The sequence below is a fragment of the Macadamia integrifolia genome, chromosome 6 (assembly GCF_013358625.1).
Source record: "Macadamia integrifolia cultivar HAES 741 chromosome 6, SCU_Mint_v3, whole genome shotgun sequence".
Taxonomy (NCBI): Eukaryota; Viridiplantae; Streptophyta; class Magnoliopsida; order Proteales; family Proteaceae; genus Macadamia; species Macadamia integrifolia.
In genome coordinates, this window is record NC_056562.1 from 25255594 (window position 1) to 25271783 (window position 16190).

The 16190-nt window shown below is 42.1% G+C and overlaps 1 protein-coding gene across 5 annotated transcripts in view; it reads right to left on the minus strand.

Moving 5' to 3' along the window:
• LOC122081899 (protein FAR1-RELATED SEQUENCE 5-like) overlaps window positions 1-3787 on the minus strand; it is a 56842-nt gene extending 53055 nt beyond the window's left edge. Inside the window, exons 1-2 of one of the 5 annotated variants that reach the window (XM_042649285.1) lie at window positions 3630-3787; window positions 2300-2865 (exon numbers count right to left, since the gene is read on the minus strand). In XM_042649285.1, coding sequence (XP_042505219.1) covers window positions 2300-2865; window position 3630 — 567 coding nt within the window. In that variant the 5' untranslated portion in view covers window positions 3631-3787. Of the gene's footprint in view, window positions 1-2299; window positions 2866-3484; window positions 3608-3629 lie in introns of those variants that run through there. The other 4 variants (XM_042649287.1, XM_042649283.1, XM_042649288.1 and 1 more) reach the window with 4 other exon arrangements.
• Window positions 3788-16190: the final 12403 nt, after the last annotated feature.

Here is a 16190-nt window from a genome sequence, read left to right on the forward strand (position 1 = left end):
GTTTACAAAATTTTTAAAATTAATATTATTTATTAATATTTATTTTCATAAATAATTTTGGAAAATGTTTTCTTTGGTCCAATCAGAATTACAGAATCTCTGAAAATTTTTCTATAAACTGGTGGCATAACAGTATACACATACCCTATAGTCTATAATGTGATATTGTATCGTGGAGGGACTAATACGTAATAATCTACTTAAATTGGGTATTGATTGTTACATCTACTTGGCTTCATATATGTTGGTTAATCATGTATTATGAATGCAGTATGGTTAAGATGCATAGCATGCTAGGTGGAATCCCAATGGGATCCTACCCCTTTTCTACAAGTTCAACCCATATGTACAACATTTTAATGGTTATGAATTCTTTTCGTGATCTAAGATTTTGGATCCTCATAAGAGATGAGATCTCATATTAGGATGGAGGATATTGTTAGAAAAAAAGAATTTTATAGTATTTTCTTTCCAATTATTAGGAAAAGAATTTTATATTATTTATTTTCATAATAAATTTGATCTTATCTATTACGATAAGATTGGTTTTGGTTTAATTATTGGCGTTGAATAGGAAACCCATTACTTAGTTGGATGTTTCTTAAACACTAACTAATGGGGGATTCTAATTGGCTAAGAGTACATAAGTTTGGCTAACCAAAAACAACGTGGTAAAGAGACTAGAGTATATAATTCTCACGGTTCTCTCCCTCCTCAAGAATCATCTCTCCCATCTCCCTCTCTCTTCCTCTTTGAGTGATCGAGTATGATGATCAAGGTTTTATGAAGACCTTGACTATTGTGGAGGAGCTTGGATCCAAAGGAACGCAAAGTTGTACGTGTGAAAATAACTCCCTGTGAAAGGGTTAAGATCGCTTGGAGGCTCTGCACTTGTGGAGTTTCAGGAAACGATCAAAACCCTCGTATTGATTATTTCTTAAATGGTGCACCCTACCGGTAAGACGATCCAAATCGCTTCCGTCGATGCCATCTAACAGCATCATGCTGAGTTGGCAATGCGAGATATCTGCATCGGTCCAGTAAATGCGGACATGCCTAGAGGGCGCGGCTCCGTAAGCTCAGCTGAAAATGGCCGAGCAGGGGGTTTAGCTGAATGATAGCTGAGCACGGGGCTCAGCTGAATGGTGGCTGAGCAGGAGGCTCAGACGAACATTGGCCGAGTCAAGAGGCTTAGCTGGACAATGACTGAGCAGGAGGCTTAGATGAGCATTGGCCGAGTCAGAAGGCTCAGTCGGACAATGACCAAGCAGGAGGCTCAGACGGACATTGGCCGAGCAAGAGCCTGGTCAAACAATGACCGAGCAGGAGGCTCGAACGGACATTGTCTGAGTCAAGAGGCTCAGCCGGACAATTACCGAGTAAGAGGCTCGGATAGACATTGGCCGAGCAAGGGGCTCGGACGGGCACTAACAGAGTCTGGAGTCTGGAATCTGGAGGCTTGGCCGGACGATGACAAAGCAGGAGGCTTGGATGGACATTAGCCGAGCAAGAGGCTTGGTCGAACACTAAACCAGCAGGAGACTCATGCGCAAAATGATTGGGCCGAAGACTCAGCCACATGGTGACCGAGCCAAGGTCTTGGTCACGTGGTTATGTTCCTAGGGTGAAGTGGGCATTCTAGGTAGTGTTCCCAAGCCTGGTACATATTCGGACTCATCAATTCCCATCATATGTTGATATGGATCTGATAATCCAAGTGATCCAGTACTGATCCTTAAAATTATAAGCATGAAATGTGGAAGCCATGCTGATTCACCTTGTTTATTCCTACAGTAAGAAAATCTGCCCATGACTGAGTGGTCAAAGAGCCCAGATAATTCTATGAGCCTTCAGCTATAGCTATGAAATAAGAGACAGAGAAAGAAAGAGTTTTATTTTTTCACTATTTGAGTGCTTCAAGCCATAGCTACCAAGTAGTTAAATGCATCCAGCTAAGCAAGCCACCATATTACATTGTTCAAGAAACTATCCCAGCATACAAAAGAGAAGTCAGCAGAGGAATTTGTAATTTAGGTGGGAAATTTTCCCGAAAAGCACATAACGAATTGTATATTATTCCCAGTAAAAGGTATAACAAGTTTTTTATGGTTAGTTTATCTGATGAAGTGAATACAATAAAAGCCATCTAGGTTACTAAGTATTCAGAAAAATAAGGAAAATTCCAAAACAAAAAGCTCAAAGAGAAATGCCAGACCAACAGCAGAGACTGTCTAAGAATTAATGAGAAGGAGACAGAAGCATCAGTGACATCAAAATAAATGAAAAGGAAATAACTGACCTGAGGTCGAGCCTGGATTGTACCTTGACGACCCTTACCAGCAGGTATCCCCAATGGATGACTATGCTCTGTTTCAAGTTTTGTAACAACCCACTTTCCTGACTTCTCTTTCCGTACCATGATCATTGCCTTGCAACCTTCCCTTGTGATTGCCCTTGGCTTCCTTACTTCAATACACTTTGTTTTCTTATTATTTACACGGAAACCTTCTTTGTTACAAAGAAACCTTCTACTAATAACTGATCCATCGCGACCTGAACGATGGCAATTTCCAACACGGATAATAAACCCCACACGCCTAGCATATGCATCATAGTATATCATGGCAGCCTCTTCAGATTCAAACTCCATACCAATATAAGGATCAATATTTTCATCTAGTACATCAGCATGTTTAACTAACTTCAATCCATCAGGAATTTCAATCAATTCCCCATCATCGCCTCCACCAGTCACCTGCACTAGTGCATTTTCTATAATCTTGGTGTCCATATCCCCATCAGATTCCATTCTAACAGGATCTTCTATCATTCTATCACCATCACAAGTGTATTCTCCAAAGTTCACTGTCACATGAAACAGTCCATCCTATCACCCTCCAAAGCTACATAAGACTCGAATTTTTCAAAGACAAAATCCAAAGAAGAAAATTACATTCACTGTCACATGAAACAGTCCATCATGGTTATTGATTAATTCAACAAATAGGGGTCAAAAACAGCACCATTAATCAAATATTAAAGAAAAATTTATGGAACGCTTGTGCGCAGAGAGAAGATGATTTCATCTTTATCTATTGTTCTGCAATGGATCTCTCAGCCACTCTGTCAAACAAATGGCAGACATTGAACTCTAAGCACAACACACGGTTCCATGAATCATCTGCCCAAATCGACAGAAAAGGGTTTCAACTTGCAGAATCAATTTAAAACTTCGACTCCTCGAATACCATCAAAAGGAGCAAAACCCATCTACGATGAGAAATCGAAACCATCAACGGAAATTAGGGGAATCGTTCCTTTTCATCAAAAATCTTTCACAAATGACTCTAATGAAACCAAGAAAAACAATATAATTACATACAACAAAAATATTGCATTAATTTAACGGTCTGTTAATTCCGGCTTGAATCGACTCGAGGTTCAATTAGCAATCAAGTAAGCTTCGAAGCTCAGAATTCTTTACCAAAAATATAAAAGCTCAGAATTGCAGGTTCATTATTGGGTTTTTTTTTTTTTTTTTTTTTCCCTCGTTTCATTTTTTAAATGGAAACGATCGCATGTTCTTCAAGGTAGAATAATAGAATAAGAAACGAAACCAAAGTACTTACTAGTGTCCTAGACTCCACCTGCCTTTGTTAACGTGCTTCTTCTCCTCTCTTTCTTCCTCCTTGTTTGCGATGAAATTTGTGTTATTCGCCTTACTCAGATGGGATAAGATACAAATTAAAGACGATGCTTATGGGTCTTCTTTTGCCTCTTCCAATAGATGGCCCATAGATCTGACGGTTTAGATTGCAAGTTAAGCGAGGTATAAAGCTGAGGAAAAACATCGGATTTCCTTCTATTGACATTACTATAATTACTAATTGTCATGGTTTGTCATGGACATAGTAATAACGGATACTATGTGTCTCAGCTGGAAATCGTCCTAAGCCTCCTTCAAGTCTCAAAGAGGAAACAAACATAAGAGAATGAGTGTATCCAGCGGAAAATTCTCCAATGCCTAAGTCAGACTTCTATGTAAACAGACAATCCCAATCAGAAATGGAAAAGAATCGGTCCGGTGGAAAGTGGTTTACTTGGATTTTTATAATTGGAGATGATGGTTGCTTGTGAAGAGTCTTGGTTTGGTAGTTGGAGATTATAGGTAGAAGTCTAGATTTGGTAAGAGTTATAGCGGGAGAGTAAATGTGGAGATCATTTTCGTCATGGAAGCTTTCCCGTATTGACCATATCTCGGAGAATATGGCGAGATTCCCTTCCTTCAAGGGAAGAATTGATATTTCAATGGGTGTCTTACTTGGATTCGCTTCGTGTCTTACAGTACATGGGCTCCATCGATCTCCTTTTGGGGATACTTCTTGTTGATAGTGTTCAAGGTCTCAAACCGATCAATGGAGGGTAGGTGATGTGGCTACCTAGTTGCTCATTCCAAGCGGCAGATAGTCTGTTACCCAATGGATTGGACTTCCGGGAAAGTCATGTAATTGCATGAATCCTTCGCATGTGGAGCTTCCCTTGGTACGTCTAATCGTTTGACTCTTGGAGTCTTCTTAATGTTATTCGCCAGTCGTCTCCTATCTTAGATAACTACCTCAGGTTAGGTGGATTATGGTTAGACTTGCCGAACCGATCGGCTTCCCCCGTATCAAAGGCCACTTGGCAGACACTGAGCTGTGCTTTTTAGCCACAATAAATTGCCCCCTAACTCTTGCCGATCGTCTGGAGGTCGGTGGGAGTGTGTTCAGTTACAGTATCTTCTGGCATTGTTAGTGGCTTCCTTTTGTTTTGATTTAGCCCTTTGCTGACGTTTTCCCTGGCATTTAATGCGTCGTGGATTCTTAAATGGTGATACTGAAGTGTAGGCAGCTTTTTCACTTGAAAGGCTGCCCTTTCGATGTCTGGTTGAATGGAGGGGTGCCATGCCAGCGTCCTTTAGTGCCAACCTCTGGCGAGAAAGGTGAAGCGACGTGTGCCCGATTGGTCCTGTTCACCTCCCTTCCCACGATAAGTTTTTTTTTTTTTTTTTGCTGATTCGGAATTAATTGCTCATGACCTTTGGAAGGGGGAAAGATGTCATTTTAAGGTTTACACTGTTCATCTTCTTCATTTCTCCTTCCCTGGTTTTTCAAGATTCCTTTATTCCACCATTCTTATGGTTCTACACCGTCAAGGTTTTCAGGCTTCGCCTCTCTAGGATTATCATGTTCGTAGCCATATCATCTATTGGCAGCCAAGAGTTCTTTCATCTCCAATTAAGTTTCTTCTTCCCCTGTCATCTTTTGATTAGAGGGGTTTCCTATCTTTCTTTTAGTCATCATTGTCTGCAACTCTGATCAGAGTTCGAGAGGCAGACACTGGGGCAACCCCACCGTAGATAAGTTATCCTATAGTGTCTTCTATCCCCATCCCACTAAGTACACCCTCGGGGCAACCCCGCCATAGATAAGTTATCCTATAGCATCTTCTGTCCCCATCCCACTAAGTACACCCTTGTGGTGTAATGGCAATTCTTATTAGGGTATTAGAGTCGGGATCTTGTCATTCTATTGATTCTAGCGTCCAGATAATCTGTGGCTTGGTTTTTGCTTCCATGAGTTCGGTGTTTGAAGCTTTGAACTACTGTAGTAGCATGAGGGAAGGGGACCTAGTGAGGATCCGGTCCCACTTCCACATTCTTCATTCGGTGAGCTTGTGGGCTCCCCTGGAGAATGAGTTTGCTTGTACCAATCTTGCGTACGAAATATGCTTGTATGAGGAGTTCTTTAGGGCCGATCTTCATTTTCCTATCCACTCACTTGTGGCAGAATCTTTGTGTATTATGGTATTAGTCCCTCTCAGCTTCACCCGAATGGTTGGCGCAGGTTGTTAGGTTTTTGCATCCAAGTGGTGGAGCCTTCGATCTTGTTCTTCCTTTTCCTGATGCGCTTTCACTTAAATCCGCTCGATGATCGACGGAGATGGTATGCCTTGAGCCAATGCTTGGGGATTAGTGTTGTAGAAGGGAATTCTTCCTCGATCAAAGGATGGAAGATGCAGGTTTTTTTCGTCTCTGGATTTGAGGGGTTTCCGATTGGCAACAATTGGTATGAACTGGACCTAGCTTCTTTGAACATTCACCCTACCTTGTCAGATGAGCAGATCCTCCAAGTCCTGATGGATTCGAGTCGAGTCATCAACACTGCCGAGCTGGGCGATGAGAGTTTCCTCGCTCGGCATGGTCTAAGTCTAGGTGACCTTGCTCACAGTTTTGTCCCTTTTTACATGCACAAGTATTATTATTATTATTTACTAATCCAATTTTCTCTGCTACAGTGTTGCTTCACCGCTCGATACAAAAGACCTTTGCCCTTCACAATGCCCAAACTCAAAGTGGAGGTGTGGCGTTGAGGTCGGAGGCTAGGAGGGAGACTGAATTAGAGGCTTCTAATAGTCCTCTTATGAGATGGGCCAGATGTTGGAAGAAGAGAAGGTTTGAGGTTTTGCTCGATCACCCTGCCGGTTTCGAAGGAGAATTTGCTCATTCCAGTGATACCCCCATTGTGCCTACTCAACCTAGATCGGTGGAACAGGTTGGTCAGTTGCCTTTACATATGGTGACCAAAGGAAGCATCCCCATTCATGGTGGCGGCAGATCGTCCCCTGTTGAGGATCTCCCCTTATTTACAGGGTCGAGGGATTCTTTGCAAGGTCAGCCCACCCTACCTAGTGGATCCTCAAGCCATATAAGATAGATGTGGTTCCAGAGAGGGTAACTGCTCCTTTGACCATGGATCACGTTTCCCTGACGAGGCTGTTTACGGAAGAAGAGGTTGCCCATATCGAGGTGGCTGAGGCTAGAAACTACTGCGTGGCTCTGGATGAGCAAAACCAACTGAGATTTGTTCCCTTCAATTGCTGCTCGGTCTTCAAGGATGACTTTGTGGCAAGCTTCTGGACTAGGACATGCCGCTTCCCCTTGGACCGCCTAACATTGGGCTATATGACTGCTCCCATTTTGTTCCAAAAGGAGAGAGCAATGCTCGCTCGAGTAAGTGTTTTCCTTGTCTTTCTTCTTCTTTCTTTTTTCATTTTTTTTTTAAACTTTTTTATGTCTTTCCCCACAGCATAGGTTTCCGCATATGCTACGAGACATAGGATTGAGTGCAGAAGCTATCTTCCGAAGCGAGGATCTTTCAAGCTTCCCTTGCTATGAATGATGAAAATATCGCTTCTATGGCTAAACGGTTGAATATCTTGCCAACCGGAGATGGTTCTTACTCGATTGGATAGGAGCAGCTAACAATTCTCGAGGCCCAAGTTGTAATGGTGGTGGAAGCTCACAGGGCCGAGCGCACCCACCAACAAAATAGGGAGAGAGAGTTGCTCGGTTGTATCATGAGCGTCGAGTCAAATTTAGAGTCTGCCCGGGCTCGCCTTCGCAAGGGCGATGTGGCCTTACAGTGTGAATGTCTAGCAAGGGAAGAGACTGAGCTGTGGGTGGTTCAGTTGGAAGGTGACCTCAAATTGCTGCAGGTTAGGCAGTCCATTGTGTGAAGTGAAGAGGGCAAAGCTATCGATGGATGATGACTCATGTATATATATTTAAACATTTTTGGAGTGAAAGTTTTTAGTTCTCCTTGTATCATTCAATTTTGGTGTTTTCTCTTAGTGAGGGTTGGGTTTTCTCTTGTGCCAATCGAGGGTGGCTAGCCCAAGGTTGGTCTTTTCTGCCGACTAGTATAGGTCGGGCTTATTTCCAACTTGGAGTTGGTATTTTTTAGATTTTTCAGTCAGTATAGACAGGATTAGTGACCGGCTCGGAGTCAAACCTTGTATTTTTTGCCGAGTGGCATAGATTGGACTCAGTTGCCAACTTGGAGCTGGTCTCTTAAGCTTTGACAATGCAGCAAAACTAAAAAGTTCTGTTAAAGTTCCACGAAAGATAATTTAAAATAAATCTAGTATTTAAAATAAAAAGTCAAATGATAAAATGTTAGATGATGGGTCATAGCAGGTCCGCTTGCACTTCCTTTATCGCCCTTCACCTAGCAATCGTACTATGCCTCAAAGTCACCTGATCGAGATGAACTAATGCCTTTTTTCTCCTTGATGAAGTTGGCACAACATTCATGTGAATCCTTCTAACTTGAGCGGCATTCCTTGATCCCCTGATTGGTGGGGAACTTCACCTTGAGGTTCTTGGTAGAAGCTATTGCTCCTAGATCGTTCAGAGCAGGTTGGCCTAAGATGCGTTGTAAGCTGACACCATCTTGACGACCATGCAATTAACTAGCATCGTGGCCGAGCAAGGCTCTTCAACGATAGTGACTGTCAATTCTATGCATCCTTCAATATAACTTGTCGTCCCTATGAAGCTATACAAGGGCCTCGTAGCAGCCTTCAACTTGTCATCCCCTAAGTTGAGCTTCTTATATGCATCGTACGACGTAACATCCTTGGAGGATCCTGAATCGATTAAAATCCGTCAAAATGGGCAATTTCCCACCACTAGTTGAACTACGATAGCATCATTATGGGGCCAATTCAGGACTTGTAAGTCTTCTTTTGAGATCATTATAACTGGGTTCTTCTGAGCGACTTTCAATGGCTCCTTCGCCAGGCAGAAAAAATGAGCATGGGCCTTCACTTTTCTCACAGATTTGCTTCTTGGACCACCTAAGATGGCATGTATAGTAGCTCATATTGGCTTATTGGTAAATTCCGACCTTCGGTTGCTCGGCTGTACTTTCTCTGCTCCATCTTCTTCACTCAAGTCATCTTGTTGTTACCCTTCTACTGGTTCCTTATGCTTTGCCCGATTGGTTTTAGGGTTTTGAACGTATTCCTTTAGGTATCCCGCTTTGACCAGTTCCTCTAGTTCCTTCTTTAGTGCTCGGCAAGCGTCCATACAATGTCCGATTTCTTTATGGAAGCGATAGTATTTTTTTGGATCTCATTCCTCTAGCTTGGATATCATCGTCCGAGGCCAATGAAGGTATTTTCTGGTCCTTACTCTCGTGCAATTCCTTGGAGGATGCCCTATTGAGCTGATCGAGCGGCGATTTTTTGAGGCTAGCAGCCTTTGTCTTTTTAGCATCTTGTTCATCCTCTTTGGGCTATAAGGTTGGCCTTCTCTTTTCTTACAACGGTTGAATCATCACTTTTCATACTGTCAAGTTTTTGTCCATCGTTACGTATTTCTAACATCTGGTTAGGACTTCTGATAGATTCGTTGGGTAGTTCTTGGATAGGGAATCTATCAATTTCTCATTGTTTACTCCCTAGTAGGGTGCAGTGAATGCCATGCCATCTTCTAGGTCTTCAATTCCAACAGTTGCTTCAATGAAGCGAGGGACATAGTCGCAAAGTGACTTGTCCCTATGCTGCTTGACAATGAATAGGTTGTGCATAGTCTTTTATTGTCGGATGCTGGTCTGGAATTTGGAAATGAAAGTGTTCCCTAGCTCATTGTAGTTGTGTATTGATCAGGGCTTTAAGGTGGTGTACCACTTCAACATTGCTCCCTTAAGTGAGGTGGGGAACGCTCAACTAAACCTTGTGATCACCAGTTGTTGACTCCTACAGGGACGGAAGGTTGGCGCTCTTGGTGCTGTCGCTCATTCTGGTGGCCCTTTCAACTTCCCTCATCTCTTCCCTTGCTAGACCATTCTAGAGATGGACCCCATCTGTCGGTAGTCCCCTTCCATCCGTTCTATCGACCAGTAACCAGTCCTGGGCATGGAGCATTTTCTTGTGGTGCAATAGGTACGCATCACATTTTTGTTGAAGGCCCTTGTCATTCTCAGTTGATATATCTTCAAATTATCTATGGCCTTCATACGCCTTTCATCGTGAAAGTTGAGCTCGTCATATCTAGCCTTCACCCATTCTCCTTTAGGTAGCAGACTATCCAAGAACACTCTTAGGGATGGCACTAGGATTTTCACAGGTAGAACCGCCTCGACCCCGTACACCAAAAGAAAAAGGAGTTACCCCTATCGAGGATCATACAGAAGTCCGATATGCCCATAAGGTGTAACTAATCCACTCAATCCTTATGTATTTTAGCCATTTTCTATAAGATCACCTTGATGTTCTTGTGAGCATGACCCATTGGTCTGTGGCCTGTAAGTGGTAGTGCGATGCCTTTTGATATCGAACTTCATGTAGATTTTGTTGGTTTTGCCCTAGAAATGGGATCCCTAATCCAATATCAACTCTTGAGGTACTTCATATTGAAAATTATATTTTCTTGGAAGAATTTTGCCACCTCAGCAGATGTGAGGACTGCATATGACTGAGCCTCTACCCACTTGGTGAAATAATCAATGGCTATCAAGATGAACTTGTGGCTGTTGGATGTTTTGAGGTTGACCTTCCCAATGAAGTCAATGCCCCAAGTAGAGAATGGCCAAGGAGAACTGAGTGAGTGTAATTCCATTGGTGGGATATGTATGATATTGGTAAATATCTGGCATTTGTGACATTTCTTGACAAAGCTCACGTAGTCTGCTTCAATTGTGTTCCAATATTGTCCCAGCTTGAGAATCTTCTTAGCTAGCATCTTGGCATTCATATGGGATCCACAAAGACCTTGATGAATTTCCACCATGATTGTTATAACGTGCTCCTCATCCACACACAGCAATTGTATTCCATCATAGGACCTCTTATATAACAAGTCCCCTTGAAGAATAAAATGGGTGGTATATCTTCTCAAAAATTTCTTTTCTCTTTCTGTGGCTTCAACCGGGTACTTCCTTTCCCTAATAAAATCCACAATATGAGTGAACCAAGACCGACCATCTATGGTGAGAGAGTTCACCGAATTTTGATAAATGGGTCTGCTTCTTTGTTCCACTAAGAATGGTCGGACTCTAGCCATAGGGTTGCATTCTACCATGGAAGCCAAAGTTGCAAGAGCATCAGCAAACCTGTTGTTAGCTCTCTCTGGAAGTATTCGAATGAGATTTTCTCAAAGTGTTCAATCACCTCTTCTAGTTGTTCTTGATACGGTTTCAGCTTTTCATCTCTGGTCTTTGACTTTCCTTACGTCTGACAAATGACAGTGGATGAATCTCCATACACCTTGATCCTTTTCACTCCAATAGTCAAGGATGTTTCCAGTCCCAATTCACAAGCTTCATATTCAGCATTGTTCATATAGGGGAAGTCGAGGTGGAATGACGAAGGCAATTATAGGGCATCAGGAGTGACAAGCAATATTCCCGCACCACACCCTTTTGATTAGCTGCTTCATCAAAGAACAACTACCATTCATTAGCTGTGTCTTCTTCCTCCGTTGTTGTTATTCCTTCATTGGAAAAGGCATCGTCCAAGGCTCTTCCATCTTCTATGGCGTGGGCAACCAAATGATCAGCTATAGCTAGCCCCTTGATGGATTTTTGAGTAATATATGTGATGTCAAACTCTGATAGCAAAAGTAGCCAACAAGCCATCATTCCAGTTAGAGCTGGTTTCTTAAAGAGGCATTTGATTGGATCTATTCTTGAGATCAAATGCACTGGATAAGCTACCATGTAGTGCCGCAGCCCTTTTGTTGCCCAAATCAACGCAGCACAAGTTTTTTCCAAAGATGTGTACTGCGTCTCATACTCCAGGAACATCGTGCTGAGGTAGTTTTTTTTCATCTTTTTTTGCACTAGCAATGAGCCCATGGAATATTCTCCCACTGATAAGTACAACAGAAGTGGTTCTCGTTCCACCTGTGGTGTCAATACTGGTGGGTTCATAATGTATCCTTTGATCTTATTAAAATCTTGTTGGCATTGGTCATTCAATTCCATGGGCTGATCCTTCTTCAGCAACTTGAAAATTGGTTCATAGATCGTAGTTAGCTATGCTATGAACCTCCTGATATACTAGATGTGACTTAGAAATCCTCGTATCTGCTTCTCAGTCTGAGGTATGGGCATCTCCTGAATTGCTTTGATCTTGATAGGGTCAACTTTAATGCCTCTTTCACTCACCAAGAACCCTAACAATTTTCCTGCTATTGCCCCAAATACACACTTATGAGGATTCAACTTTAGCTGATACATCTTGATCCTTTCAAAAATCGCCTTAGTGCGGGAATATGCCCATGCCGATCTTTTGACTTTGCTATCATGTCATCCACATAGACTTCCACATCTTTGTTCATCATGTAATGCAATATAGTTGTAGCTGCTCTCTGATAAGTTGCCCCCAGCATTCTTTAGTCCAAAAGGCATCACCTTGTAACAATAGGTTCCCCATAGAATGGTAAAGGTTGTCTTTTACGATCCTCTGGGTGTATACTCACTTGGTTGTATCCCGAGAATCCATCCATAAATGATTACAAGGCATGCCCTGCTGTGTTGTCATATAATACATCAATGTGAGGTAATGGAAAGTCATCTTTAGGACTTACCTTGTTAAGATTTCAGAAGTCTATGCACATTCGTACCTTGCCATCTTTCTTTGGCACTAGTATTATGTCCAACCATTAGGGGTACTTCACCACTTGTAGAAACCCTGCATTCTACTACTTCATAACTTCTTCTTCGATCTTCTCACTCCATTCTAGCCACATTCTTCGGAGCTTCTGCTTTATCGGTTTTGCCCCAGGGTTGGTCGGCAATCGATATTGCACAATATCGGGTTCTGTACTAGGCATATCCCTATACGACCAAGCAAAAACTTGGCAAACTCCTTTAGAAGACTAATCATCTATTTTGCTTCTTCATTGTCTAGAATGGTACCAATTTTTACCTCTCAAAGGCATTGGTCGGTTCCTAGATTAATAACCTAGGTATCCTCATGGATGGGTTGGGTATTCTTTGGTTTGCATTGTTTTATTAACTCTTGATATTTATTAAGATCATCAGAAAATTGAGGCAAGTTATAGTCAAAATCAGAAATTACATTCATGAAATAAGGAGTAACAGACTCAACATACACAGACTCTGGACTCTCCTTGAGAGGGGAGACCGACTCATAATCATAAATAGAAGACTTAACAACTGACTCTACTACAGACTCAATGACTGATTTGATGCTTTTATCAGTAGTGTTCAGGTTGGTTGACTCAATAGCATGAGTAAACTTGAAGTTCTCTCCAATGCTAGTCCAGTTTAAGAGTGGTTCGATGGCTTGATGGACGAGGAGATGTGGTAAAGGGCCTCCTTCTCCTTCTAAGAAAGTTGCTGCTATTTCTTTAATGGTGCAATGGTTCTTTTGAATAAGCACCTGCTTCTTCATAAATACCAGCTGATCAATCTCGTGTTCCCTAAAGCTGAACTTTCTGAGAGGTGAAGATTGGTGGAGAATGCTCAACCCCCTTTCTACAAAGTCCATCTTTTCAATCCTGTTGAGGGAGGCCATCCCAGTGCCTCGGTCACATCTTTGACCACCCTCACGGATCTTTTTGTTGTAGTTGATTCGGGCATAGTACATGTAGACCATCATTCTTTGTGCTCTTCTTTGCTTCGCATATGCACTTCTTCCTCTAAAAGGATAAGGCTTAAGCTCATGTAACTCTTGGGCTCTTAGTTCTTGTAGGAGGATGCAAATGTAGCTTTTCAAATAAATGGAAAGCTGTAAACTCTAGGGGAGCCTTATCTTATTTTCATAATCTCTTTTTAGGAGGACTCGAGGACTTGGTGCCTCCTTTGACTGGATCAATATTGTAGGGTTACTAGAGGAAGACCCATCCTCAATCATTGCAATTTTTGCTATCTCGATGATGCAACTGTCTTGATCACTTTCTTTGGCTAGCATTTGCTGTTGTTCTACCTCATGAGTTACCTAGTCAAACTCATCTTGAAAGAATACTTTAAATCCTAGTTGCATCTTTGTGGCAGTTTCATCAAACCATGGTTCAACATTTCTGCAAAAGGAAAAATCTTCTCCTTCCCTTATGAAGTACTCATTGAGAGTGGGGTAGTAAGAGGAGGATATTTTCCTAGTCATCCTTAGTACCTTCTCCCCTTTACTGCCATTCTTGCTCCTTGGTCCAGGGGTTTGAGGAATGTACCCAAGACCACTCCTTCCTTTGTTAACCACCGGAGTAGGTAATTTAGAAATACCCTGATGATACTTTCCCAATCCCATCCCTGGAAAGTATTGCATGTTCCTCATCATTTTGTTCACCAGAGGGGTCCATATAGCTTCATAGTTAGTTGGAATCTTTTCATCTGGCATTTCCTTGGTGAGTGCTGCACAAGTTTCCTCTAATTCAAAACCATAAGTTGAACTTCCTGGTCTTGTTCTTCTCCATTTTCAATATTGGCTAAGGTGTTCACCACTTTGGGATCCCTGTCTACTGTAATCACCTTACCTTCATGAATGAATTTAATTTTCTGATGGAGACTAGAGGACGCTGCCTTCGCATGATGTAACCAAGGCCTTCCCAAGAGCATATTGAAAGATGCCGATATATCAATGATCTGAAAATCATATCAAACTTTACCAGGCCAATCATTATGATGATGGTGAGGATGCCAAGGATTTTCCTCTTAGTGTTGTCATATTCCCGTATGATTCAGTTTGACAGCCTCATCTCTTCTAGGTTGATGCCAATACTCTTTGTCGATCTCAAGGGTAGAGCATTCAAAGCGGACCCGTTGTCAATGAGAACCCAGGGAACCACGTTATCAAGACATTCTACTGTGATGTGTAGAGCCTTATTGTGTAGGGCTCCTTTGGGGAGTTCAAAGTCTGAGAACATTAATGACTGTACCACATAAGGTGCCCCTACTATGTGTGAGAGATGTACTAGATCTATCTGGATTGGACACATTGGTGACAGACTTAAAAACTGCTTCACGGTGTGTGGGAGAGGCCATCAACAATACCCAAATTGAGATATTGGCTTGGGCCTCCTTGAGCTGTGCTAAGACTGGATTCTTTGGTTCTTTCTTTAAGCCATTGGTTCTAGCCTCACTAGCCCTTGACTGTTTTACTACTAGGGCCTTACCCTTATAGTCTCTTCCACTTTGAATTTCCATCACATTGACAAGTTTCTTCACGATGATCTCCATAGGATAACACTCTTCATCATCACTATTTGTTATGGTAATTATTCCTACCGTAGGATCATCATCCTCTTCTCATTCTCCTTCCCTGCTAGGGGTGGGAAGTCGAGGTCCTTTGCAAAATGTCAAGGGCCCTGGCTCACACCTTCTTAACTACATTGGAAAGCCGTGCAACTAATGTAACCACCATTTCTGCAAGTGTGGCATGTCCCCCTATTTTTTCAAGGATTCTCATCTGATTGTAACATTGTTCACTGATGGCTACTTCACCTAACATTTGATCAATCTCATCAACCTCAAGTTTGATGTAAACCAAACGATTATAGACATAAGCAATGTGTTCTACTATTGGATTTCCTTCACCTTCAAAAGTGATCTCATATCCTTCACTATCTTTTGAATTTGATGCCGGATCTTCCCCTTCCATGTGAATTGTGAGTGCTGACTGAATAACATCTATGGGATCAACCATCGGGTCATCCTCTCCAATTGCATACATCGAATATCTTTCTGGATCCCTGGGTGAACAGCACCCTAATTCATCATCTTCATTATTGTCCCAAGGTCCTTGGTAGTCATCCCAGTCCTGATACTCATTACCTACTTGAGAATTAGAGTCATTTCCTTCATTCTCATCTTCACTCTCATCCTTATCGTCTTGTCATAATCTTCGTCTTTGCTGATTTCCCCCTCACTCAGTTCTTTATCAGATTCCTCTTGACCATCAAATTCTCCTGCATCCAAAACGTTATAGTATTCAGAGTGTATCGATCGGAAGATTTCCATAGGGCCAGACTTGACCTCATCGACTTGAAGATGAATTAGACTAAACTCATCATCTTCTGTATCACTCCCTATATGGATTAGGGAGGTGTGCTCTTTGATTTGTTCCCCTATTGGTAATGCCATTACTACTCTAAGGAGGTCACTTGTGATTTCTTCAATTGTCTCTGGATTGTCCTCCTGAGGTACAGTGGGCTAAATTATAGAAGTAGGATCATTACCTTGATTTTCTCCTAAGACATTTACTGAACCCGTTGATGAGGTTATCTTTGGAAGATCCGGTAGTGCAAGCATATCCTTCCAATTGTATCTGCCTATCCATTCTTCTCTTGGATTATCCACTAAAGCATGGGAATGGGATTGGTATGAGGGTGATGAGGCAGGGTG